At 46.9% G+C, this 25,096-nt stretch overlaps 2 protein-coding genes across 2 annotated transcripts in view; one reads left to right on the top strand and one right to left on the bottom strand.

Annotated features, from left to right (window-relative positions):
- Positions 1 to 6,081, top strand: part of Cln7 (CLN7/MFS domain-containing 8) — a 20,783-nt gene extending 14,702 nt beyond the window's left edge. Inside the window, exons 4-5 of the mRNA XM_034973615.2 lie at positions 3,951 to 4,209; positions 4,837 to 6,081. Of these exons, the coding sequence (XP_034829506.2) occupies positions 3,951 to 4,209; positions 4,837 to 5,109 (532 nt within the window). The 3' untranslated portion in view covers positions 5,110 to 6,081. The remainder of the gene's footprint in view (positions 1 to 3,950; positions 4,210 to 4,836) is intronic.
- LOC117986743 (organic cation transporter protein-like) lies at positions 5,732 to 25,096 on the bottom strand. Its single transcript, XM_034973614.2, has 8 exons — positions 24,441 to 25,096; positions 20,070 to 20,280; positions 17,745 to 17,845; positions 14,209 to 14,363; positions 13,570 to 13,829; positions 11,903 to 12,251; positions 9,762 to 9,943; positions 5,732 to 8,392 (listed from the first exon to the last, which is right to left on the bottom strand). Exons 1-8 carry the CDS (start codon positions 25,019 to 25,021, stop codon positions 8,237 to 8,239), a joined length of 1,995 nt encoding a protein of 664 aa, XP_034829505.1. The 5' UTR covers positions 25,022 to 25,096; the 3' UTR covers positions 5,732 to 8,236.

Raw genomic sequence — 25,096 nt, 5'->3', positions numbered from 1 at the left:
CTTATTGGATCAGTCAGGACACTTTCCCTAAATTAATCAGGCCACTTGTATTTGAACTAACTATATTCTTTTGTTATGCAATGACATGAGCTACCTTCAATTACAATCATTGTAATACTCACTTATCACACGTGAAATTTTTTTTACAAAAAAAGTAAAAACCGACTTCGATACACAAACACTAAAAATTTAAAAATAATTTAATTTATTACCGAATATATTATGTATACAAGAGTTAATATAGTTCCATAATAATACTTTTTGGTGCCGGTGCCAATTAGCTTTAGCTGCGCGAATCGTCTAGACTTCATATTATTATGAGACTCCACAATGGCACCTCATTGGCACCGACCCCAAAAAATATTATTATGGAACTATATTAACTCTTGTATACATAATATATTCGGTAATAAATTAATTTATTTTTCAATTTTTAGTGTTTGTGTATCGAAGTCGGTTTTTATTTTTTTTGTAAAAAAATTTTATTTCACAATTTTTAGTGGCCCCATGGAATTATGCTATGACTGGTTAAAAATCTACTGTTTACTAAGCTATTACATTAAGTCGGTTAAAAACCACTAGCGTAACGTAACGTAGGTAAATCTTCATCATCGCATCATCATCATCATCATCGTTTTTTTTTTTTTTTTTTTTTTTTTTTAATAGATATAGCGAGCAAGCGAGCAGGCGGGTCACCTGATGTTAAGTGATTACCGCCGCCCATGAACATTTGCAGCACCAGAGGAGCCGCCGATGCGTTGCCGGCCTTTTAGGAATTTGTTGGTCCGCCCCTTGAATAACCCCATGTTATAATCTAGTGGGAACACCGCCGATGGGAGTTGGTTCCACAGTTTGCACGTGCGTGGAAAGAAGGATCTGGCGCAGCGGACGGTCGAAGTGCACCAGACACTCAGATGGTGAGGGTGAAATTCCTTACGGTGGCGCGCGGTGCGGTTGTAGAAAAAAGAGGGTGGAATGAGGTCAAAAAGCTCTTCAGAGCACTCCCCATTCTACAGGCGATAGAACACGCATAGAGAGCTAACGTCTCTGCGGTGCTCCAGGCTTTCCAACGAGCCGGTTAGTTTGGGATCGTCCACAAGTCGAACAGCCCGCCTTTGGATCCGATCAAATGGAAGGAGTTGGTACTGGGGTGCTCCAGCCCAAAGGTGTGAGCAGTACTCCATGTGAGGGCGGACTTGCGCCTTATAGAGTAGGAGCCTATGCTCGGGCGCGAAGTACCGCTTTGCTCTGTTGAGCACCCCAAGCTTTTTGGAGGCTAATTTGGCCTTGCTTTCCAAATGATCGCGGAATTGAACCTCGCTCGAAATGTGGACTCCAAGGATCCCAATGCTGTTGGAAGGTGTGAGGGGAGTGCTCTGAAAGAGAAGAGGCAGTGTAAAAGGGGACTTCTTGGCGGAAAACGCGCAAACCTGTGTTTTAGTTGGGTTAAATTGCACTAGGTTTTGTGCGCCCCATTCTGACACTTTACCTAGGCAGGTTTCTATGTCAGACACAAGTTTGGCTCTACACTCCTCCAGCACTGCGCGAGAAAGCTGTGTATGTCCTTTGTACAGGGCATCACCCGTACTGTCATCCGCATAGCAATGGATGTTGTTGTGATGCAACATGTCATTGATATGCAGGATGAACAGTGTGGGCGATAGCACCGAGCCCTGAGGGACGCCAGCATTGATGGGTTTGAGTTCCGAGCAAAAACCGTCGACAGCGACCTTGATGCTGCGACCGTCAAGGAAACTGGCGACCCAATTACACAGCTTCACTGGTAGTCCGTAAGATGGTAGTTTCGATAGAAGTGCCTCATGCCAAACCCTATCAAAGGCTTTTGCAATATCAAGACTGACCGCCAGAGCCTCTCCCTTGCTGTCAATGGCTTCCGCCCAGCGGTGCGTGAGATAAATAAGAAGATCACCAGCTGATCGGCCGTGGCGAAAACCGTATTGACGATCACTGATCAGCTGGTGCTCCTCAAGATATCCCAGCAGCTGGGCGTTTATGATTTGCTCCATGACTTTGGACAGGAGGGAGGTAATCGCGATAGGTCGATAATTTGAGGAGTCCGAATGATTGCCTTTCTTCGGAATAGGGTGAACTAAGGCAGTCTTCCACGAAGATGGAACTGTGCCGGAGGAGTAAGACAGACGGAACAGACGAGTCAGGACCGGTGTCATCGTCATCGTCATCATCGCATTATCATCGCGTTATGTGATTAGGGCACAATTGCTATTGCAACCTCTCAATCAAATAATGACCTATTCCGTTATCTAATCATCTCACGGTAATCAATCACAACTTCATGAACGCTCTTAAAAGGATCATTGCATTGACTCTCTTACGATCTAAACCAGTAGGGCGATTGTCTAAAACCTGCATCAATCATTATTACAATCTCAATTGTTCTGATTGGCTGAATTTGTGCGATTCTTGTTGCAACAATGAGCAACAATGCATTGTGGCCAATAGTGAGCGAGCATTACCCAATCAGAGATGATTGCGATCGTGACATTGTAGCTGTCAAACAACCGCGGTAGGGCCACCGATCTTATAATTGACTTCTCATTACTAATTCAGAATATCGCAATAGCTCTACCTTCTCCACTCCGTGCACATCTGCATACAGAACACCATAGCATCGTGCGCCACACGCGTGACGCGCCACGACTACTATCCACCCAAATAAGCGATCACAACAGAAACCAGGTAGAATGTAAGCTATTCGATCTCATGGGCAACTCATTGTCTAATCCATTTCAACATTACACGAGAGTCATCAATGATTCTTTACCAACCGGGTTATACGATTCTAAAGCGGGTACTATCAAAGTTAACTTCAAGTTACTATCACACTAAACTATCACTTCAAACTAATCATTATCTCAACTGCCGGTATATCTCCAATTACACTCTAAATTACTAGCGTTTGCAGAAATAACCTTAACGGATGTCCTTATAATAATCTATCCACTGAGCCAAACGTTAACTCACGAATTACTCTAATATTCACCAATAAATAATATTGCATATTCGTCAAACAACTACGCGAACATTATTAATAGTGCCTTGCAGACAAAGTCACCGCATGGCACTAGATTTAACACAATGTACATTAGCATCGAACAATTACTGTTCTAACTATATCACAATCACCGAATTAAATATCACGATTAAGAAACTACCTACCTATCTCAAATAATAAAAATTAGCTAAGCTATAATCTGATACTTAATTAATTTAACGCGAGAGAGAATTGTGAACAACCACAAAATGTGTGTCAAAATCCAACTCTGACAACTAAAATAAAGATGACTACGTTCCATAGAGTAAATACTTTCTTCATACGTTTCTTTTCACGGAGTCTACGACAGTAAGAACTCGTTCAATATCGACACTCCAATATGCATATGTTTTCGCGCTATCGACAGACGTGGACACAGGGACGGTGTTGGAAGCCACCAGGCGGGCCCTCGGCCGCAGCGCGCCGCGGCGGGGGCTGCGGCGCGCCGCGGCGGGGGCCGGTTCCCCGATCAGCTGGCACGCGTGTGTGCGTTGCGTCAATGGACGATATGCACACAGATGCCGCGCGGTAAAACTAATATTAGATATCTTAATTTATCTAATTAAATATGTACAATTGATTTTTATAGACATATTTCTCTAGGGATCTCTAATTTTTAAGAATTAAACTATACCTATAAACCTTGCTATCACTCTATCAAAACTGCATTAAAATCCGTTGCGTAGTTCAAAAGATCTACGCGTGCATACATACATACAGACGCGGGAAGCGACTTTATTTTATACTATGTAGAGACTAGCACTCGGCTGCTGGCGAGTGGGTGTGGCGGAGCGCGCTTGTCTAGGAGATCCCTTTTCATTTTAAGGTAAGGTGACTTGCACGCATCTTACTGTATCGTTGTCCGGTCGTGTTGCAGAGCTCTGCTGCTGTGGGGCGGCTTCCTGCTGACGGGCATGGCGTCCCTGCTGTGCATCCCGTGGGGGCCGGGCCCGCCGCCGCTGGCGTCCGAAGCGCTCGGCACGGACGCAGAGGCCGGCGGCGGGTGTCCTCAACACTCCCAGCCCTGGTGTGCGACCTCCCGCGGCCTCACCCTCGTGCAGTTCCTGCTGGGGTACTTGTGCGTGTCTATAGGGTACCCGTTGGGAGTCACCCTCATACAGACTATATTCTCTAAGGTGAGTTCTCTTGGAAACCGGCTGAATGCTGCATGCTTCGGTTTATTTTTGTGTAATAGTGTATGATGTTTTCTTCTGCATTCATGCATAGTTACATTATGTCTGCATTAAATTATACCGTGAACTGGCCATAAACAATTGTAGCATAGTAGTATTTCATTGGTCATAAATTGTGACGCCAACTGAGGGATTTGGGTTAACTTTGTAAACTCTCAATAGTTGAAAATTATTTATGGGACGCGTGTGGAGTTTTTGAAGAACTAATGTTTATTTCTAAATACTCTGTTTTCTGTAATCTTTAATACTCTTTCAAGGAAATTTGCCGCCTTAAAAGTTCTCGCATTTTAAAATCCTTCAAGTTTGATGTTCTGCCCGGGAGTAGGTACCAGAACGGGCTGGCTCGGTCACGTGATCTGAGAAACATACCTACGTCGCCTCTTCGATGGCTCTCGTGTAAAATTTTTGGTGTAAGATTGCATAGAGAGGGAGAGCTGTGGTATCTATCACGACGCAATAAAATGAAATTTAGTTCGCACAGCACTGCGGTCGTAAACTCTTACATCTCTGTCACTCGTATGAGATGAAAGGGGATCGGAGCACGTGATCGAGCGAGCCTTGTGACGGCAGGTGCTGGGCCCGCGGCCGCAGGGCGTGTGGATGGGCGTGCTGACGGGCGCGGGCTGCGTGTCGCGCGCGCTGGGGCCCGTGTTCGTGGCGGCGGTGTACGCGCGGCGCGGCCCGCTCGCCACCTTCAGCGCGACGGCCGTGCTGACGTTCGCGGCGCTGCTAGCGCTGCGCGTGGTGTACTCGCGCCTGGCGCCGCCCGCGCCGCCGCCGCCGCCCGCCGCGCCGCCCGCGCGGGAGCTGCAGCCGCTACACGCCGCTGACCAGCCCGCGTGACCGCCGCTGTCGCTGGCGCGTGCCACACCTTCGTTATTATATAAAAGCTGAAAGTTTTTCTGCGTATTGTCCCCAACACAGGGAGGAACGATCAGCGAGTATAAAGTTTGGATCATGGTGGCTTTGGGAGATAACAGGTAATAAAGGTGTAAAAAATTCTACGTCAAAGTATAAAGTCAATTTTTTTATATTTTCTTCAGAATAGTATTAGAAATCACGTCATGTATTGTCAGACACTAGTGTCGTGGCAACCCTCTGCCAAAGAAAGAAAGAAAACTTTTATTTGATCATTACACTTCAATGAACACTACAATTAAATAAATCTGAAAAACTAATTAAATCAATCTATATAATTAAACTAATAAGTAAAAAAAATATAATAATGATCAAATAAAAGTTTTCTTTATTGTTATAAAAATATTTTAAGTATTGTACATCGGCCTTTACAATGACATTTCGGCTTCGTAGAGCGTTGTCTCTGTCACTCATACCTATGTGACGTTTCGTCGGTCTCAACGACAGAGACAACGCTATCTCTTTTAAAAGTCGATGTACAATATTATATTCTGCTACTGTAATTTTACATTTTTAGAAGCTGGCATTTTTTATGAAATGCCTATCTTTGCATACTATAATTGGTGAACTGTGTTTGTCTGTAGTACCCAAGTAGATATGTATAGATTAGACTGATTGAGATGGAAGTGAGTGAGTGTGAGTGTGTGTGCAGCCCACAGCCTACCGTGTCGCACCGGGCACCGGGCACCGGGCACCGGGCACCGGGCACGGGGCACCGGGCACCGGGCACCGGGCAGTGTTGTGCTGTTGCTCTGCCACTTGCATACACGCGCAATGCACTTGTGCGTCCGTGCGACGCGCGTGCAAAAGTTGTGCAAACACGCTGAACATACAAAAGTATTGTGTTCACTGCAACTGTGTTTAGGAATTAATATAAGTAATAAAACATGAAGTCTTTGTAAATGTTTATTATTTTGTAGCAAACCCTAACTTAGCTTTATAATATACAAAGGTAAATACAATTAACCATATCTATAGCTGTTTCAAAATGTCAAACTTTCAAAACTTCACAAAATGTGTATTTTTATGGCCGCTATAACAACAAATACTAAAAATTACAAAATGGCCACCATAAAAATAAAAAAATTAAAAAGTGATATTTCTTGTACGATGGTACGGAACCCTTCGTGTGCGAGCCCGACTCGCACTTGACTGATTTTATATTACCTTTTGACCTCATTGAAAAATAATCTTTGACGATTTTGCATTAAACTCGTTTTTACATTGATTCTGATTTAATTCTTTGGCAATAGCATTTGTTAGAATTTTCTACCTGGTCTCTTTATTGTGTAATTTTTTCTTGATTTTATGATTTTTTTGTACTAATGGGTAGCTATCGAAACGTAGATGTTTTTAAAATAGTCCGCAGGATAAGTGCCATAGTAATTTTTACAGAAAATTTGCAAGTTGTTCAAAGAATTAAATTTAAAAATCGAAAACTTGTACAATTTTTGGGCTGTAATTTTGAAATGCTTGAAGATTTTTCTTGTTTTGTAACTGTTTATTAACAAGGATATGTACTAGCAAGAAATAAAAAAAAATCTGATGAAATACATTGTTCCTTTTTTTTTATTAATTTTCAAAGTGGCAAACACCCCTTTATCAAGAAAAAAATAAAAAAATGAATAACTCGAAAACGATACACTTTCGCATAAGCACTTTAGGGGTCGTTTGATAGCTAATGTCCTGTACTATAACCCCCTAACGGGATCGTGTCCTCTTTTCCTGTAACCCTGTATATACCTACTGCCACACATCATTGAAGTACTGTGTCTACTTCATTTACTAGCATCATTAGGTAAGTACCTGGTACCTAGTATCATTAGGTAAGTACCTGGTACCTAGTATCATTAGGTAAGTACCTGGTACCTAGTATCATTAGGTAAGTACCTGGTACCTAGTATCATTAGGTAAGTACCTGGTACCTAGTATCATTAGGTAAGTACCTGGTACCTAGTATCATTAGGTAAGTACCTGGTACCTAGTATCATTAGGTAAGTACCTGGTACCTAGTATTATTAGGTAAGTACCTGGTACCTAGTATCATTAGGTAAGTACCTGGTACCTAGTATCATTAGGTAAGTACCTGGTACCTAGTATCATTAGGTAAGTACCTGGTACCTAGTATCATTAGGTAAGTACCTGGTACCTAGTTACCTACCAACCTATTTTAACAGTCTAAAGTATTTCAAGTTAGAGATAATGTTCAGGACGAGGGCTGCTCTCGGCTCTATCAGTCAAGGTAGTCCCTCAGGGGAGACTTTGATATTCGACTGAGTACAGGCGTACCTTGGAGGTCCCTGCCTACTTAGCTGCTAAACGAAAGGAGCTGATAACCACGCCTCCCACGCCAGCACTGGCAGTGGCGGCAGTGGCGGCGAGCGGCACAGGCGCATGTCTGTAATGGCGAGATGGTGGTGACCACGTCTTGGTCACCACCATCTCGCCATTCTAAGTATGAACAATAATATGAAGTACCTATAGTTACCTACGTGTCGTCTTCGCCACTTGACCTCAGCTTTGCATAGCTATAATAATATCAGGACCTAAGACGATGCTGGGTGTCTAGTCTAGAATATTATTTGTCGGCTATTATACTACTTAGTACTCATAAATCTATAGGTAGTGATATTATCTAGAGGACAATCGATATACATACACATCGTAGGTAGCAATCACCGACTAGTATGTGGTAGAAATTATATCACCGAGTAGTAAATGTGGTAGAAATTATATCACCGAGTAGTAAATGTGGTAGAAATTATATCACCGAGTAGTAAATGTGGTAGAAATGATATCACCGTTGTCGTCAGTGGACACTCCCTCCCACATCGAGTAGGTGTGGGACATGCAGGAGCCGGCAGGAAATATTGTACATCGGCCTTTAGAGTGAGATAGCGGCTTCGTAGAGCGTTGTCTCTGTCGTTCCTATCTCCTGCAAGTAGGGGCACCGTCTTACTCTCCCGATCCACCATCGCTTGCTAACACGGATAGATTGTTGTATTGACGAGAACCCGTCGATCAGTCAAAGCCGCCACATGTACTACTGGCGCTACAAGTCGGTGGAGCCGGGCGGCGGCGCCGCCAGGGTCTCCGCGTGCGCGGCGAGCTGCGGGAGCGGCGCGCGGTGCGTCTCCGGCGCCAGCAGCAGCAGCAGCGCCGCGGACACCGCGCAGCCGCCGTACAGCAGCGCCTGCACGTACACGCTCTGCAAACAGACGCCACTCGGTACACACGCGGGCAAAAGCAACACAGGCCTCAAACTGCAGGTGGAACCATCTATTTAGTGGTACGCACGCAGTGCTGCAGCTGCAACGACCAAGTGTTTGTGGCGACCCGCTCCACCACACGCAGCTGTATTGCCAGGAAGGTTGTGGTTCTCTATGCAGTCGCACTAGTGACAACCAATTTGGATTCCGAGCAGGCATGGGAACTAGGGAGGCACAGTTTGCGCTCAATGTACTGGTTCAGAAATGCAGAGATTATGCAACAAGACGTGTTCTTGTGCTTTATCGATTACGAAAAAGCCTTTGACCGTGTTCAACACGAGATACCTACTTATGAAACTTATAGATATAGGCATTGACACTAAAGACATACGTACCATCATGAACCTGTATTGGGAGCAAACTGCAACAGTCAGGGTAGGTATACGGTGAAGAAACAGACGCCATTAAAAATGAAAAAGGCGTGCGAGAAGGATGCAATCTATCGCCCCTACTATTTAACTTATATTCGGAACACGTTATCAAAGATGCTCTAGAAGATATCGCATTAGGAATTTTTGTTGATGGGCAAGTGATTAATAATGTACGTTATGCTGACGATACTGTAATAGTAATTAATAGAGTAAACGATTACAGTAACAGGGTAGCGTTGAACATGAATGTATCAAAAACAAAGTAAGTATAATATGGTTGTTTCAAGGAAGCCACAGTTGCCGTCACAAATACAAATCGGACAAAACATCTTGGAGAGAGTTGACAAATACAAATATCTTGGGTCATGGCTAACAGACTCGTGGAAAAGTGACACTGACATCCAGGTTCGCATTGAAATTGCTCGCACATCTTTTATGAAGATGAAGAAAGTTCTTTGTGGTCACCAACTTTCTCTAAAACTCTGTATCAGACTCCTACAATGCTACTTTTGGCCCGTAGTTCTATATGGTTATGAGGCATGGACCACAGTGGCGGACTTGCGGAAAAAGATCGAAGCCTTCGAAATAAAATGACGGATAAGGTGTCCAACGCTGAGGTTCTTACCCGGATGCAGAAAAAGACCGAGTTAGTTAAAACCATCAAGCAGCGTAAGATCTCGTACCTGGGCCATATTTTGCGACACGATAGGTACCGCCTGCTGCAGACAATCATGATGGGTAAAATAGCTGGGAAAAGAGGGGTGGGAAGAAGGAAAAAGTCATGGCTACGTAACATCAGGGAGTGGACTGGCATAGAAACAGTCGGAGAACTATTCCGCCTAGCCATGGACAAGGAGAGTGACTGCTGACCTTCAGTAATGGAGAGGCACTAGAAGACGAAGATGCAGTCGCAACTCGCATTAGGCAAGCAACTTACCAGCAGCGGCGTCTGCGGCGCCAGCACGGAGCCGAGGCGGCCGACCAGCGAGGCGGCGCCCAGCGCGGACGAGCGCGCGTCCGTGGGGAACAGCTCGGCCGTGTACACGTACAGCGAGTTGAACGCGAACGTGATGGCCAGCTTGCCCACGAAGAACGTGCCCAGCCCCGTGCCCGCGTGCGCTGCACACAAACCGACTCGTGTGGGAGGAGCCCGAGGGCGACAGTAGACACTAGACAGGCACTCTCCGGCTGCAGTCGTTACAATAACAGATTCAGTAACACTCAGACGTGATGTCCTAATTACAAGTGTTAAATATTTCAAACTTTTCCTTATCGCAGCGCACTTTTATCCTAAATCGCGGCCAAAATTAAGTGTTAGTTATTGGAAATAAAATATGTTAGTCTGTAGCACAGACTTCGTGCCCAGTCCTAAATTTTGCCAGTTTTCTTGTCATTCAATCAGATTTCAGTTGTTATCAGTATTGCACTTTCGGCGCTCGGCTTTCACGAGGGCAGATTTACTAAAAGAGGGAGGTTGCCTCCTCCCTCCCTCCCTCCCTCCCTCCCTCGGGTTACCGTTTACCTACACCACACCTACACCTACTGCGACATCCAATCTATGTACATTTTTCTCACAGCTCAATCATCTCCCTAGGTACCTACATTCCTACATACACAATTGATATGCTCATAAAATCAGACGTATTCTGTCTCAGCGTCATATAGCTCATTGCGGAGGGTCATGTCTCTGCGTCATGTAGCTCATTGCCTTGGACATTGCGGAGGGTCATGAACCCTTTATACACATAATTGTCGGGATTTTTTGGAATATGAAATGCTCCTAGATCCTTACGCATACACTCCATTAAGAGGTTTCAACTCTTTAGGTTTGACGATTAATTTTAGATGTTGATGATAATAGAACTATCGATGTACCCTTGGATGAATGATGATAACAGAACTATCGATGTACCCTTGGATGAATGATGATAATAGAACTATCGATGTACCCTTGGATGAATGATGATAATAGAACTATCGATGTACCCTTGGATGAATGATGATAATAGAACTATCGATGTACCCTTGGATGAATGATGATAATAGAACTATCGATGTACCTACCCTTGGATGAATGATGATAATAGAACTATCGATGTACCCTTGGATGAATGATGATAATAGAACTATCGATGTACCCTTGGATGAATGATGATAATAGAACTATCGATGTACCCTTGGATGAATGATGATAATAGAACTATCGATGTACCCTTGGATGAATGATGATAATAGAACTATCGATGTACCTACCCTTGGATGAATGATGATAATAGAACTATCGATGTACCCTTGGATGAATGATGATAATAGAACTATCGATGTACCCTTGGATGAATGATGATAATAGAACTATCGATGTACCCTTGGATGAATGATGATAATAGAACTATCGATGTACCCTTGGATGAATGATGATAATAGAACTATAGATGTACCCTTGGATGAATGATGATAATAGAACTATAGATGTACCCTTGGATGAATGATGATAATAGAACTATACATGACTGCTGTCAGCTGCACCACCTATAAATACACTGTGACATGACTGCTGTCAGCTGCACCACCTATAAATACACTGTGACATGACTGCTGTCAGCTGCACCTGTTTGTACCTTGGGCTGTTGGTTAGGCGCTGGTAAGTTTCGAACCTTCGTTCTTCTTGGCTGTCGCAATTGGGTTTGTGGAATCTTGAGTTTTCCTTTATTAACTTGTGTGTTGAAATCGATGTAATGTAAAAGTCCGTTAAAGTTACGTGCTGAATTCATCTGAAGCCTGTTAGTCCGTTTCCTGCCTAATGTCAGGCTGTCACATATGTCGTATCACTGTCACTGTCAATGTCTTTTGAGTAGACCACAGACCCAGTGCCTTGTCTATGATCTGTTTGTTTATATAGTTGTTGTGTTCACAACAGCACCACCTATAAATACACTGTGACATGACTGCTGTCAGCTGCACCACCTATAAAACGTGTATTTATGATTGTGTCCAAGGTCCGGAGTACGGAGAATCAAAAGGGCCATGTCAGGACCGCAGGCGGGCAACATCGTCAACAAAGCGTTTGTACAAACTTACAAATAAAGTAGGGAATGATGCAAGCGATGCCGCAGACGACGAACGCCGCGAAGATGCTCCGCTTCCGTCCGAAGCGTTCGAGAGCCATCATGATGAGCAGCGAGGCGACGATCTCCATGGCCATGTTGAGCGCGAAGTTGGTGTGCTTGTCGCCCGACAGCGCCACCGAGTTGATGGTGAGGCCGTAGTACACGAAGGACACGGCCACCCAGCACCAGCAGCAGACGCCCAGCCGCAGCATCAGCGGCCGCGACCTTATGAGGCTCAACCAGGGGTTGCTTTTGGGCTTCACTTCTTCCGATTTTGTATCTTTACCGATTTCTGCCAGTAGATCTTCGTGGATTGTGACCTGAAGAGTACGGGTTTCTATTATGATAATAGTGTGAATAATGTTAGTGGGTACACCACCTGTAAGGTCGCCCATGTGAGGGTACACCACCTATAAGGTCGCCCATGTGAGGGTACACCACCTATAAGGTCGCCCATGTGAGGGTAGAATTTAGGAGTCACCAAGTATTGCCAGCACAGCGTGCAATTTATATTATCAGTTGATCGATCTGTATGTGCCCGAGGCTGCAGCTGGTTGAAATACAATGTTTTGGTAATCGCTCTTGGCAGGTTTTGACGATGTCCCTGGCACAACGGCACAGTGGTTAGCGCTGTGTAAACCTGGCACAGTGGTAATCGCTCTTGGCAGGTTTTGACGATGTCCCTGGCACAACGGCACAGTGGTTAGCGCTGTGTAAACCTGGCACAGTGGTAATCGCTCTTGGCAGGTTTTGACGATGTCCCTGGCACAACGGCACAGTGGTTAGCGCTGTGTAAACCTGGCACAGTGGTAATCGCTCTTGGCAGGTTTTGACGATGTCCCTGGCACAACGGCACAGTGGTTAGCGCTGTGTAAACCTGGCACAGTGGTAATCGCTCTTGGCAGGTTTTGACGATGTCCCTGGCACAACGGCACAGTGGTTAGCGCTGTGTAAACCTGGCACAGTGGTAATCGCTCTTGGCAGGTTTTGACGATGTCCCTGGCACAATGGCACAGTGGTTAGCGCTGTGGAAAGAGGAGGTTCATTTTATTTTTTAATATCTACTTGACTTGGATCTGGTTTGGTGTTAGGGTATATAATATAGGGTCGACTTACAATATGGATACCTTCAAGACAAGAGTGAATAGGCATCTTCAAGGCAAGCTCGCTCCATCTTAGGCTGCATCATCACTTGCCACCAGGTCTGTTTGCAGCCAAGCGCTAGTCTATAAATTAAAAAAAAATGGCTTCAACCATAGCTAGTTACCGACCTGTGAGGTTGCAGTCGAGGGTTCATCAAATGAAATAAAAAGTATCCTGCACATTTAATGCTAAAGGAGTGTCTGTCACCTTTTAACGGCCCATCCGTTGATCGATTTTGACGAAAGGCATACCTAGATACTTAGCTTGTATTGTGGCGACAGAACAGGGAAGGACGAATTGTTCGAAGAGCTTCCACTGGGATACTCAGAAACCTTAGCCAACATAGATGATGTTACCGACCGCAGCCATTCCAGCTTCTAGAATTCATTTCAGAGGTTGCTTATTCCAACTTCGTCTGACAATGCTGGAGTAGAAGAGAGCCAAGACTACTGCTCTCTTTCACTCCAGCAATGTCAGATGATGTTGGTCATTGACCTTGTTCCAGCGCGCCGCCTTGCATATGTTCCGCACGGCCTGCGCGCGGCGCCCGCTCACGTGCAGCCAGCGCGCACTCTCGTGCAGCAGCAGCCCGTACAGCGGCAGCAGCAGTGCGGGCGCGTGCACGACGCGCAGCAGGAGCCGCCAGTGGCGCACACGGCGCGCCAGCAGCGCGAACAGCACGCCGCCCAGCCCGTAGCCCACGCCCGTGGCCGACGCGAAGGCCACGCGGAGGGAGGGACGCGCCAGCTCCACCACTGAAACCAGCACAACCATGTTTTCAGGCTTAGAGCTGGACGTACGAGGGAAATAGTCGAAAATTCATGAAGAAATGCATAGGTCCTGAAAAATAATAATGCAGTCAATGTGGCGGTTACCACAGATGCAACTAGATGGCGCTATTCAATCGATAACATTTCATGTACTCACACTAACGGAGTTTTCTGCAATCTAGATTATATATCTAAGAAGTTTCAAGATACAACCAGCTGGCGCTACCGAGCATAACCAACCGCTCGGTGAGAGATATCCCTTTGGTACGGTCGAGCCTGCACACCGCCGCTCCCACACAACACTGATGACACAGCTATGCTGTGCAGAGAGCGGTGCGTCGACCCCAATCAACTGACAACATACTCATGACATAGGCGGCGCTGTTGAAGCCGTACCCCAGCGCGGCCTCGAGGAACTCCAGCGCGAGGTAGGCGCGGTAGTGCGGCATCAGCGACTTGACGAGGCCCAGCGCGCCTGCGCACGACGACAGCGTGCAGAGCGCGGTGCGTCGACCCCAACTGACAACAGCAAGCAACTCTTATGTAGGCTTTTCAGGCTGTGCTATAGGCTAAAAATAGGATGGATGAGAGTGCCAGTTGGGCTTATGATGAAAAAGAATAGATGTTACAGGTGTCTCGAGTACGAGCATATCTCCACGGGACGTCCAGGCCAGGATCGGAGCAAAAAATTACAGCTTTGAAAAGTTTGAGCACGATGTAAATGAGCTTTTCGAAAGTATGTCACAACGTGGTGACATCCTAGTAGCCGGAGACTTTAACGTGGCGTCAAAAGTCTGGTCAAGTAAGGCAGAAAATGCTAGAGGTCGCCGTATCATGGAAATGCTTGCTAGTGCGGATTTGGTAACGGTGAACGTGGGGGTTGCCCCGACATTCCAAAGAGGCGCAAAGAATTCCACGCCAGACATAACATTTGCAAGTTCAGGTCTGGCGCAGCGAATTACGGAATGGCAGGTCCTGGACGAGGATAGCCTTAGCGGTCACCGGTACATAAAATTCCACATATCCCAAGATGCATGGAAACCGCCAATGCAGCAGCGGCCAGGATGGAGACTGAATAAGTTAGACCAGAAGATACAGGAGAGCGTCCGTAAGGGAAAAGAAAATGAGATCAGCACACCTGAGGAGCTAGTGTTGGAGACCACGAAGGCAGACAGGCCCCTTTTTGGCTTGCGACAGAGCAATGCCAAAAAAGGGGCTGCCTAGGAAGGCGCCTGTTTACTGGTGGAATGCGGCGGTAAAGCAAAAGAGGGATAAATGTACTAGACGCCTTAGAATATACACTCGGGAAAGGTGGAATAAGGGTAAGGAATATTCGATGGAGAATTATACTGGCGCAGAAAATGTTCAACGGGTGAAAGAAGAGTATGAGACGGCAAAAACGGCACTCCAACCTGCCATCACAAAGTCAAAGGAAGAGAAGTGAAAAGTGCTTTGCGACGAAGTAGACCAGGATACGTGGGGACTGGGATACAGAATCGTCACAAGAAAACTGCGACAAAACCCACCTTGTTTGGACATGGACCTCATAAAATCTGTGGTCAGAGACTTATTCCCGTCTCATGGAAACTTCGGCCGGATCATGGCAAATGCCTCCGAAATGGTGGAAATAACGGACGAAGTGATAAGGAAGGCAACTGAAGGGCTAAAGCCAAAAAAGGCCCCAGGTCCCGATCTTTTGTGTCCGGAGATAGTAAAATTAGCAGTGCAGACTATACCCGAGAAAATCAAACAGGTAATGGAAATGTCCTTTGTCTCAGGAACACTTCCGGCAGCCTGGAAGATAGCGAGTCTGGCCTTACTTAAGAAAGCCCAAAAACCAGCAGATGACCCAACGGGATACAGGCCAGTCTGCCTGCTTGCCTGTTATGGCAAGCTGATGGAGAGACTCCTTCTCAACAGGATTGAACAACTACTGCCAGACCACGGCGGCCTCTCCGATCATCAATGTGGCTTTAGACAGGGTCGGTCGACGCTGATGGCTGTAAGGAGAGTTACGGAAACCGCCATGAAAGCAAGACAAGGCACAAAGAAAACCAGAAACCTATGTGACCTGATCTGCCTTGACATGAGAAACGCTTTCAACTCAGTTTCCTTTGAGGGAGATTTTTTTAGAGATACGGAAGAGAGGGTTACATTCAAAACTTGCTTAGTAGCTACCTGGAGAACCGATTCATTAAAGTGACAGATAGTAAGGGTTTGGAGGAGAGGATTCAAGTTAGTAGAGTTCCATAAGGATCCATACTTGACCCAACTCTGTGGAATATTCTATATGATGGAGTTTTTAAGCTAAAACAGGAAGAAGGCACAGAACTGGTAGGGTTTGCCGATGATTTGGCTCTTGTAGTAGTAGCCAAAACGGAAGCTACCCTCATGACACGAGCAAACACAGCACTTGACCGAATAAACACCTGGATGCAAGAAAGGCAGCTCGCCCTAGCGCCAGAAAAAACGAAAGCAATAGTGTTTTGTGGAAGGCGAAGGCTAGATCCTATTAATTTTTTGATTCAAGGTGCTAGAGTGACATCAAAAGAGCACGTTAAATATTTGGGAATATGGCTTGACAAGAGTTAAATACAAAAAACATATAGAAGAGGTAGCCAATAAAGCCCAGAAGCTGACAGAGGTACTATACAGACTTATGCCTACAAAAGGAGGGCCTAGAGCGAGCAAGATGAGGGTGTTGTCATCAGTGGCCCACTTCATTATTCTTTACGGGGCACCAATATTCAGTGAAGCTATGAAGGTGGAACTGTATAAAAAGAAATTAGAAGCAGTCCAAAGGCGACTTGCTATAGGTATTTGTGGAGCATATTGAACAGTTTCCACTGAAGCCGTGCTGGTGATATCTGGGCTTGTCCCTATAACAAAACCGGTAAAAGAAAGAACGTGCTAAGCTGTTCGATAGTAAGGAGAAAACACTTTTATAAGTGCGAGAAGATACCTTGAAGGAGTGGGTAAAGGAATGGTCGGGAGCAGGCAAAGGGACCTGGACCAGAAAACTCATTACCGACTTGGAAAAAGGCACACGAGGAAGCATGGGGAAGCCCGTATGGTGTCAAGCGAGGATGAGTGGCACAGATACGGTCAGATGCTGAGGGCCATAATGATGAGAAGGGAAGACAGAGAAAAGCAAGAAAAAAAGGAGAGAGAGAGTAACCAGAGGGTCAGCACGAAGTAATGTAATACGGTTCCGTGCTGATCTCGGAGAGGGGGAGGTCTTTTAGTCCGTGCGAGTCGGACACACCCTGACGACATCCTGTAGACAGAAGTCCGTTAGGGATTTTTCCTCCTCCTAGAAAAAAAAATAGGCTACCTAGTAACTACATCTTAGCGCTTCGATCGTTTGAGGCTAAGTCGTGCAAGTGCCAGTAACTCATGCCCTTGTGTACCACAAAAGATATTGCAGTGGGGGGTAAAATTATTATAAAATCAATTTTCTTCCTATCTTTTGTAGTCCTAACTCCTAGCATGTCGACAGCCTCTGTGGTCCCAGAGCTAGACGCGTGCAGATACTCTTTGCTCCGAAATGAGGTCAACGGCACAAAAGGGTCAACTAATACAATATTTTGGTGGATGAAATCCCATATTAAAGAAAACGTAACTTTTTTATCGAGGAGATCACTTATCTTTTAGAGCATATTTTCCTCTGTAACTACCAAAGTATACAAAAAAAAAAGATTCCGACGAATTGAGAACCTCCTCCTTTTTTTGAAGTCGGTTAAAAAATGAGTAAGTATACCTGTTTTTCATTAAGCTATAAACACATAAGCACATAAGCACATAAGCACATAAGTAGGTCATTCGGGAAAGACTCAGGTTGAAATTAATTTTTAATTTACGGTTAACAATAATGTTGGTTGTTTATAAAATGTCGGTTACCCATCCGATATGTAGCCGGTGAGGAGCAACGCGAGGGGCAGCGCGGCGTTGCGCAGCGTGCCCACCAGGGTGCGCTGCCACTCCCGGCACGCCATGTCGAACTGGAACCGACAGGTGAACAACTGACACTATACACTTGCACCAACTTATTGTACTAAACATCCGATATGTAGCCGGTGAGGAGCAACGCGAGGGGCAGCGCGGCGTTGCGCAGCGTGCCCACCAGGGTGCGCTGCCACTCCCGGCACGCCATGTCGAACTGGAACCGACAGGTGAACAACTGACACCATACACTTGCACCAACTTATTGTACTAAACATCCGATATGTAGCCGGTGAGGAGCAACGCGAGGGGCAGCGCGGCGTTGCGCAGCGTGCCCACCAGGGTGCGCTGCCACTCCCGGCACGCCATGTCGAACTGGAACCGACAGGTGAACAACTGACACCATACACTTGCACCAACTTATTGTACTAAACATCCGATATGTAGCCGGTGAGGAGCAACGCGAGGGGCAGCGCGGCGTTGCGCAGCGTGCCCACCAGGGTGCGCTGCCACTCCCGGCACGCCATGTCGAACTGGAACCGACAGGTGAACAACTGACACTATACACTTGCACCAACTTATTGTACTAAACATCCGATATGTAGCCGGTGAGGGGCAGCGGCCAGTTAGCCGCACGTCAGGAGACGGCACCACAAGATCATGAGGACATGCCCCCCCTCCATCTGCCTCTCGGGCACACGGCGTCAAGTTTTTTAAAGGACGGAATGGGATGGAAGTCGGCTCGCGAGCAGCTCGGCTGGTGCGCGCGCAGCGGCGCGTACCGCCGGCAGCCGTCCTCCGCCACCAGCAGCTGGACGGTGGCGTTGGCGAAGTGGCTGCCCGCGCCCCCCCCGCCCTCGCACTCTGGGACTATGCACCTGCAGGTACAACACCTACCTCGGCATAGATGGTGTCCATGTTCTGGTAGACGAACGCGTCGCAGCTCACGGTGGCGGTGGGATGGAAGTCGGCTCGCGAGCAGCTCGGCTGGTGCGCGCGCAGCGGCGCGTACCGCCGGCAGCCGTCCTCCGCCACCAGCAGCTGGACGGTGGCGTTGGCGAAGTGGCTGCCCGCGCCCCCCCGCCCTCGCACTCTGGGACTATGCACCTGCAGGTACAAACACCTACCTCGGCATAGATGGTGTCCATGTTCTGGTAGACGAACGCGTCGCAGCTCACGGTGGCGGTGGGATGGAAGTCGGCTCGCGAGCAGCTCGGCTGGTGCGCGCGCAGCGGCGCGTACCGCCGGCAGCCGTCCTCCGCCACCAGCAGCTGGACGGTGGCGTTGGCAAAGTGGCTGCCCGCGCCCCCCCCCCGCCCTCGCACTCTGGGACTATGCACCTGCAGGTACAAACACCTACCTCGGCATAGATGGTGTCCATGTTCTGGTAGACGAACGCGTCGCAGCTCACGGTGGCGGTGGGATGGAAGTCGGCTCGCGAGCAGCTCGGCTGGTGCGCGCGCAGCGGCGCGTACCGCCGGCAGCCGTCCTCCGCCACCAGCAGCTGGACGGTGGCGTTGGCGAAGTGGCTGCCCGCGCCCCCCCCGCCCTCGCACTCTGGGACTATGCACCTGCAGGTACAAACACCTACCTCGGCATAGATGGTGTCCATGTTCTGGTAGACGAACGCGTCGCAGCTCACGGTGGCGGTGGGATGGAAGTCGGCTCGCGAGCAGCTCGGCTGGTGCGCGCGCAGCGGCGCGTACCGCCGGCAGCCGTCCTCCGCCACCAGCAGCTGGACGGTGGCGTTGGCGAAGTGGCTGCCCGCGCCCCCCCCGCCCTCGCACTCTGGGACTATGCACCTGCAGGTACAAACACCTACCTCGGCATAGATGGTGTCCATGTTCTGGTAGACGAACGCGTCGCAGCTCACGGTGGCGGTGGGATGGAAGTCGGCTCGCGAGCAGCTCGGCTGGTGCGCGCGCAGCGGCGCGTACCGCCGGCAGCCGTCCTCCGCCACCAGCAGCTGGACGTGGCGTTGGCGAAGTGGCTGCCCGCGCCCCCCCCGCCCTCGCACTCTGGGACTATGCACCTGCAGGTACAAACACCTACCTCGGCATAGATGGTGTCCATGTTCTGGTAGACGAACGCGTCGCAGCTCACGGTGGCGGTGGGATGGAAGTCGGCTCGCGAGCAGCTCGGCTGGTGCGCGCGCAGCGGCGCGTACCGCCGGCAGCCGTCCTCCGCCACCAGCAGCTGGACGGTGGCGTTGGCGAAGTGGCTGCCCGCGCCCCCCCCGCCCTCGCACTCTGGGACTATGCACCTGCAGGTACAAACACCTACCTCGGCATAGATGGTGTCCATGTTCTGGTAGACGAACGCGTCGCAGCTCACGGTGGCGGTGGGATGGAAGTCGGCTCGCGAGCAGCTCGGCTGGTGCGCGCGCAGCGGCGCGTACCGCCGGCAGCCGTCCTCCGCCACCAGCAGCTGGACGGTGGCGTTGGCGAAGTGGCTGCCCGCGCCCCCCCCGCCCTCGCACTCTGGGACTATGCACCTGCAGGTACAAACAAGTACAGTCACTATCATGTGGCGGTTACCACAATAGAAACTAGATGGCGCTGTTCAATCGATGACGTAGTCCCGAACAAATGTACCGCCGATAGTAATCGCACTAACGGAGTTTTCTGCAATCTGGACTATATATAGAAGTTTCAAGACATAACCGTCGGCCCAGCTGGCGCTACCGAGCACAACCAACCGCTCGATGGGAGATCTCCCCTTTGGTACGGTCGAGCCTGCACACCGCTCCCGTACAATCGCAATGCCAACGGCGGCTTACTACTGACGACAGGTCTCCTCTCAGAAAGAAGGTTTGGCTATGGTCCACCACACTGGCCTATGAGAACTCTTAGGCATGCAGATTTCCGCACGATGTTTTCCTTTACTTACTTACCACGGCAAACGGAATAAAAATGTAACTCTCGATAAGAGAGGCACACTTGCGCCGTTTGACGACTTCAGCTGTCTCTGCTGCGGCTCCCGGCCTCGATGCTGTCTCCCGGATATGACACGGGACTCCCTGCCGGCTCAATGAGCGCAGTAGTATCTTTTTTTATTTCTGAAGGCTCATGACTGACTCTCAAGTGTCATTTATTTTTATTTTTTTATTTATTTTATTTTATTTATTTTATATCTAATTAGAACGGCAGTGCCACTTACACTAACTAGATGATTAATAATAAATTTAAATACAAATAAAGGTACAAGAAAAAAGACATAAAATACAAAACGATAAAAGATCAAAGAATTTTGAATATGTACGCTGAGAACATTGAATGACATATTCATGCAATGCTCTCAGCGTACTTCAGTAACTCCCGAACCAGTATTATAGACCCATCATTAAATGGGTCCCATTGAGCATTATTGTCCAAAAGCGCGTTGAATGATGCTAATGAACGGGGTATAGGTGACATAGATCTAGCAACAGTGCGATGATGTGGGACCACGAAAAGTTTATTTTTTCGTGGACGAAGATTACTGTTGGATTCAGGGACACGTATGCGACACAGTTGGTTATGAAGTTCTGGAGCATTAACATCTCCTCGCAAAATTTGACACATAATTTTGAGTTGGTCGCAAATGCGTCTGACCTCCAGGGAGTTGAAACCTAAGCAACCTAACAGAAATTTGGTTGGGTATAGGAAAGGATAATATCCATAGCAACGTTTATACAGGTATCTTAGGAAGGCCTTTTGTACTTTTTCTAATATAAGCCCGTACTTTGCCTCGTACGGATGCCAGACACAGGTGCTTGTTTCGAGCTTGCTTCGGACTAAGGCGTAATATAGTAATCGTATTACCAAAGGACTATGGAACTCCCGAGAGTTGCGTAGTACAAATCCTAATCTTCGAAATGAGTCAGCTGCTACGGTGTTAATATGGTCATGGAAGGTCAATTTTTTATCAAAAATTACACCTAGGTCTTTCATGTTCTGTACTCTGGGAATAGGGATTCCATCCATTTTATATTCATGTATCAAAGGATACCGAACTTTACCAAAGGTCATAACTGAACATTTGTCACGATTGAACTCCATTTTGTTCGCTTTACTCCAGTGATATACAGCTGTAAGATCGCATTGCAACTTGAGACAATCTTCGATAGAAGTAATTTCGAATATAAGTTTTAGGTCATCTGCATATAGCAAGCATTTTGCATATTTTATAGATTCTGGAAGATCGTTTATCATGATTAGGAAGAATAGAGGTCCTAAGATAGAGCCCTGGCTTACACCGGATCGCGTATGATATGGTCATGTAATACATATTGTGGTAATGCTGCTCGATTAAACATTATTATTGTGGTGATGCTGAAGTTATGACATTTGTCGTCTGAGATACCGTGTCAGTAGCAAGTCAGTCTGGCACAGCGTGGCAGTAGCAAGTCAGTCTGGCACAGCGTGTCAGTAGCAAGTCAGTCTGGCACAGCGTGTCAGTAGCAAGTCAGTCTGGCACATCTGGCAGTATTGTCCAAGGACGGCTGCTCCGCTCCGTTCCCGTCCAACTCGCGTCTCTAGCAGAATATTGTGTCTGGGCTGCTGGTGCTGGTGCTGGTGCTGGTGCTGGTGCTGGAACGAATCTTATCAAAACCAAACAGAACTCCTAACATACCTACCTACTTTTTATCTCATATTGTTGCCAACTTTGACGAATGTATGAAAATCTGATAGTAAGTAGGTATATAAATGTTGAGATTAGAAGGAAAGAGATAAGTTATAAGATCAGTGTCGCTAAGGTTGCGAGTGGCGATAGAGATTGCAGTCGCTAGCCGGTGTCGACTGTCGCTACTGATACCTAGGTAGTCTAGGTAGTCTAGGTAGTCTAGGTAGTCTAGGTAGTCTAGGTACAGCGAGCGGTGCGCTAATCTCTAAACTAAAATAAGAACGAAAAGCAGAGATTTGAAATAAATGTCATCTTGAACGGGGACTGCTCTGAGCAGTTGTTTCAACACATTCCACTTTGTCTTTGTTTTCAACTGCACCACTGCTTTCTGGTGCACTTTGACTACCCCTTGCACCACTTGCACCACTTGCACCATCATTCTTTCCACTTGCATTACCGATCATGGAAGCAGCTCGTTCCTACTGAACTTTGATGATAATAATATTAAGGGGTCATGCAAAATGTTGGACCAATAAATTACTAAAAAGCCTCCAATGCAGGGGCGATTTCTCTGGTGCTGCAAGTGTTTATGGGCGGCGGTGATCACTTAACATTAGGTGGCGGCCTAGTCTTTTTGCTCGCTATTCAAAGCTGCACAGAAACCTGTTCCCCAACATCTTCGCCTGTGTATTGAATTGGTTTAAACCATTGAATTATTATGTACTAACCTAACGTACATTTTAACGGTGTAGAGTGTAGAGTGTAGAGTGTAGAGTGTAGAGTAATCTGTCAAGTTAAACATTGCGGTTGCCTCGATATAATTATCTACAAACAAACGTGCTCCTCGAATGTTAATCTTCGTTTAAGTATTTACACATACCTACCTACTGTACCTGTACCTACCTACTGTACCTGTACCTAACTACCGACAAACATGTCAACATATTAAATATTGAAGCTTCTCATGAACCACAATTCGTATGGTGACTAATAAAATTATCTCTGTCAAAAATTTCAACGTTCAAAAATTTATTACGGTTCATGATGACATACCACCCGCTGACAGACGGACGGACGGACGGACGGACGGACAGCGGAGGCTTAGTAACAGGTCCTATTGGCACCCGGGTCGGGTATCTACTATGTACCTACAGACGTAGATCGTGAAACAAATGAGCAGATATACAGCGCAGGTATTTATTATATTGTATCTTTGCTCATATATTTTGTTACGTACAGTACCCGTAGTACAAGATTTTACGTCTCACCAAACCAAACCAAATTCGAGAGTCGAAATACTTCCGCGTTACAGTAAACTGGATCTTAAATGCCTTGTTTTAAAGCTCAAGTTTGTCTACACTTCTACAGCCAGCGCTCCAAGCGGAAACATTGCGAAATTAAAATCAGTGGCATTGAATATTTGACTTCAATTCAAGGCTGTTTAAGTCCATTTTACTGTAACGCAGAAGTATTTCGACTCTCGAATTTGGTTTCGTTTGGTGAGACGTAAAATGTTGTACTACGGGTACTGATGCATACGTCATAGTAGCTATCTGCATGCCTTCAGTCCGACCCGTCCAGTAGTTTGAGCTATGCGTTGATAGATTAGTCAGTCAGTCAGTCATCTTTTCGTTTTATGTATTTAGAATCCGGCCGCCTCGATACATCGATGGTTTAATCGCATAATTTTGTTGTTTTATTGAGGCCTTAACAGTGAATAATGATTATAATATATCAATAAATATTCGAAGGTAAATAATAATGTAAAAACCGTTGATTAAGATAAATAAAATACAATTTAAGATAATTTAGTTTAAGATAATCTGGGACTGTTCTGTTTTTGGAAGTCGGTTTTTTTAATATTTTTATTTTTATTTAAATAGGTAAATTGTAATGTTTTCGAACTGTAATAAGCTTCAACTAACTAATCAGTCCCACGGTTGATGCGAGCAAATAAGACAAACTACGGATCAAACAAGACAAACTTACGTACCTACCTAGGTAATATACTTAGAGATATGATGTGTGAACAGTAATGTTTCCCCTTACCGAAACGGGACCTGATCAGCTACGAAGACATAGTTGAGCGAGTACATCGCAGCCAGCACGCTGGGGATGCACAGCATCAGCACCACGTAGCGCTGGTACAGCCCGAACGGCCCCAGCTGCATCAGCGCCAGCTCCAGCGCTCGCGCGGAGTCCCTGCAGCTCCAGCCCTCGCTGTCGTCCGGAAGCGCCTCATGCTCTACCCTCAGTGGGATTCCCTTTGCGTTTGTATCAGTCGCGCCACTTTCACTTTCGTGTCGGTCCGTGCCATTCAACTCACTGTCACATGCCGATGTATGACCATTGTTTGAATTTGAATCTCTAGTACTGTGATCGTTTGTTTCACTTTCGACGTCACTTTCTGTTTCAGCATTTTCACTTAGACGAAGCGTCGGTGGTTCATGTTTATTCTCCTTTGTGGTACCTCGGAGAGCGTCCCCCGGCGTGGCTGGCGGCGTGGCTGGCGGCGTGGCTGGCGGCATGGCGGCGCGTGGCGGACTGGCGGCTGTTGCGTCACAGATTGTCGCACTCGGCAAACACTTGCCGTGTGATAACATCACCTTGTATTTCAACTTTATCCTCATATTGAGAACAAATAAATATAAGATCTATAGCTTGACACTTGTATATAATATTATGTCAGCTATTCTTGCGTTCAA

This window comes from Maniola hyperantus, chromosome 11 (assembly GCF_902806685.2).
Source record: "Maniola hyperantus chromosome 11, iAphHyp1.2, whole genome shotgun sequence".
In the NCBI taxonomy this organism is placed as follows: Eukaryota; Metazoa; Arthropoda; class Insecta; order Lepidoptera; family Nymphalidae; genus Maniola; species Maniola hyperantus.
Note: the sequence above shows the minus strand (reverse complement) of the source record. Positions and strands in the feature narration are given on the sequence as shown.

Excerpts from the sequence above, each read along its gene's own strand:
- LOC117986743 (XM_034973614.2), bottom strand. The coding sequence starts at position 25,021 with ATGAGGATAAAGTTGAAATACAAGGTGATGTTATCACACGGCAAGTGT. Across the intron at positions 12,252-13,569 it reads AGGCGGCGCGCTGGAACAAG|GTCACAATCCACGAAGATCT; the intron begins GTCAATGACCAA and ends CGTACTCTTCAG. Across the intron at positions 9,944-11,902 it reads CATCATTCCCTACTTTATTT|CGCACGCGGGCACGGGGCTG; the intron begins GTAAGTTTGTAC and ends GTTTGTGTGCAG.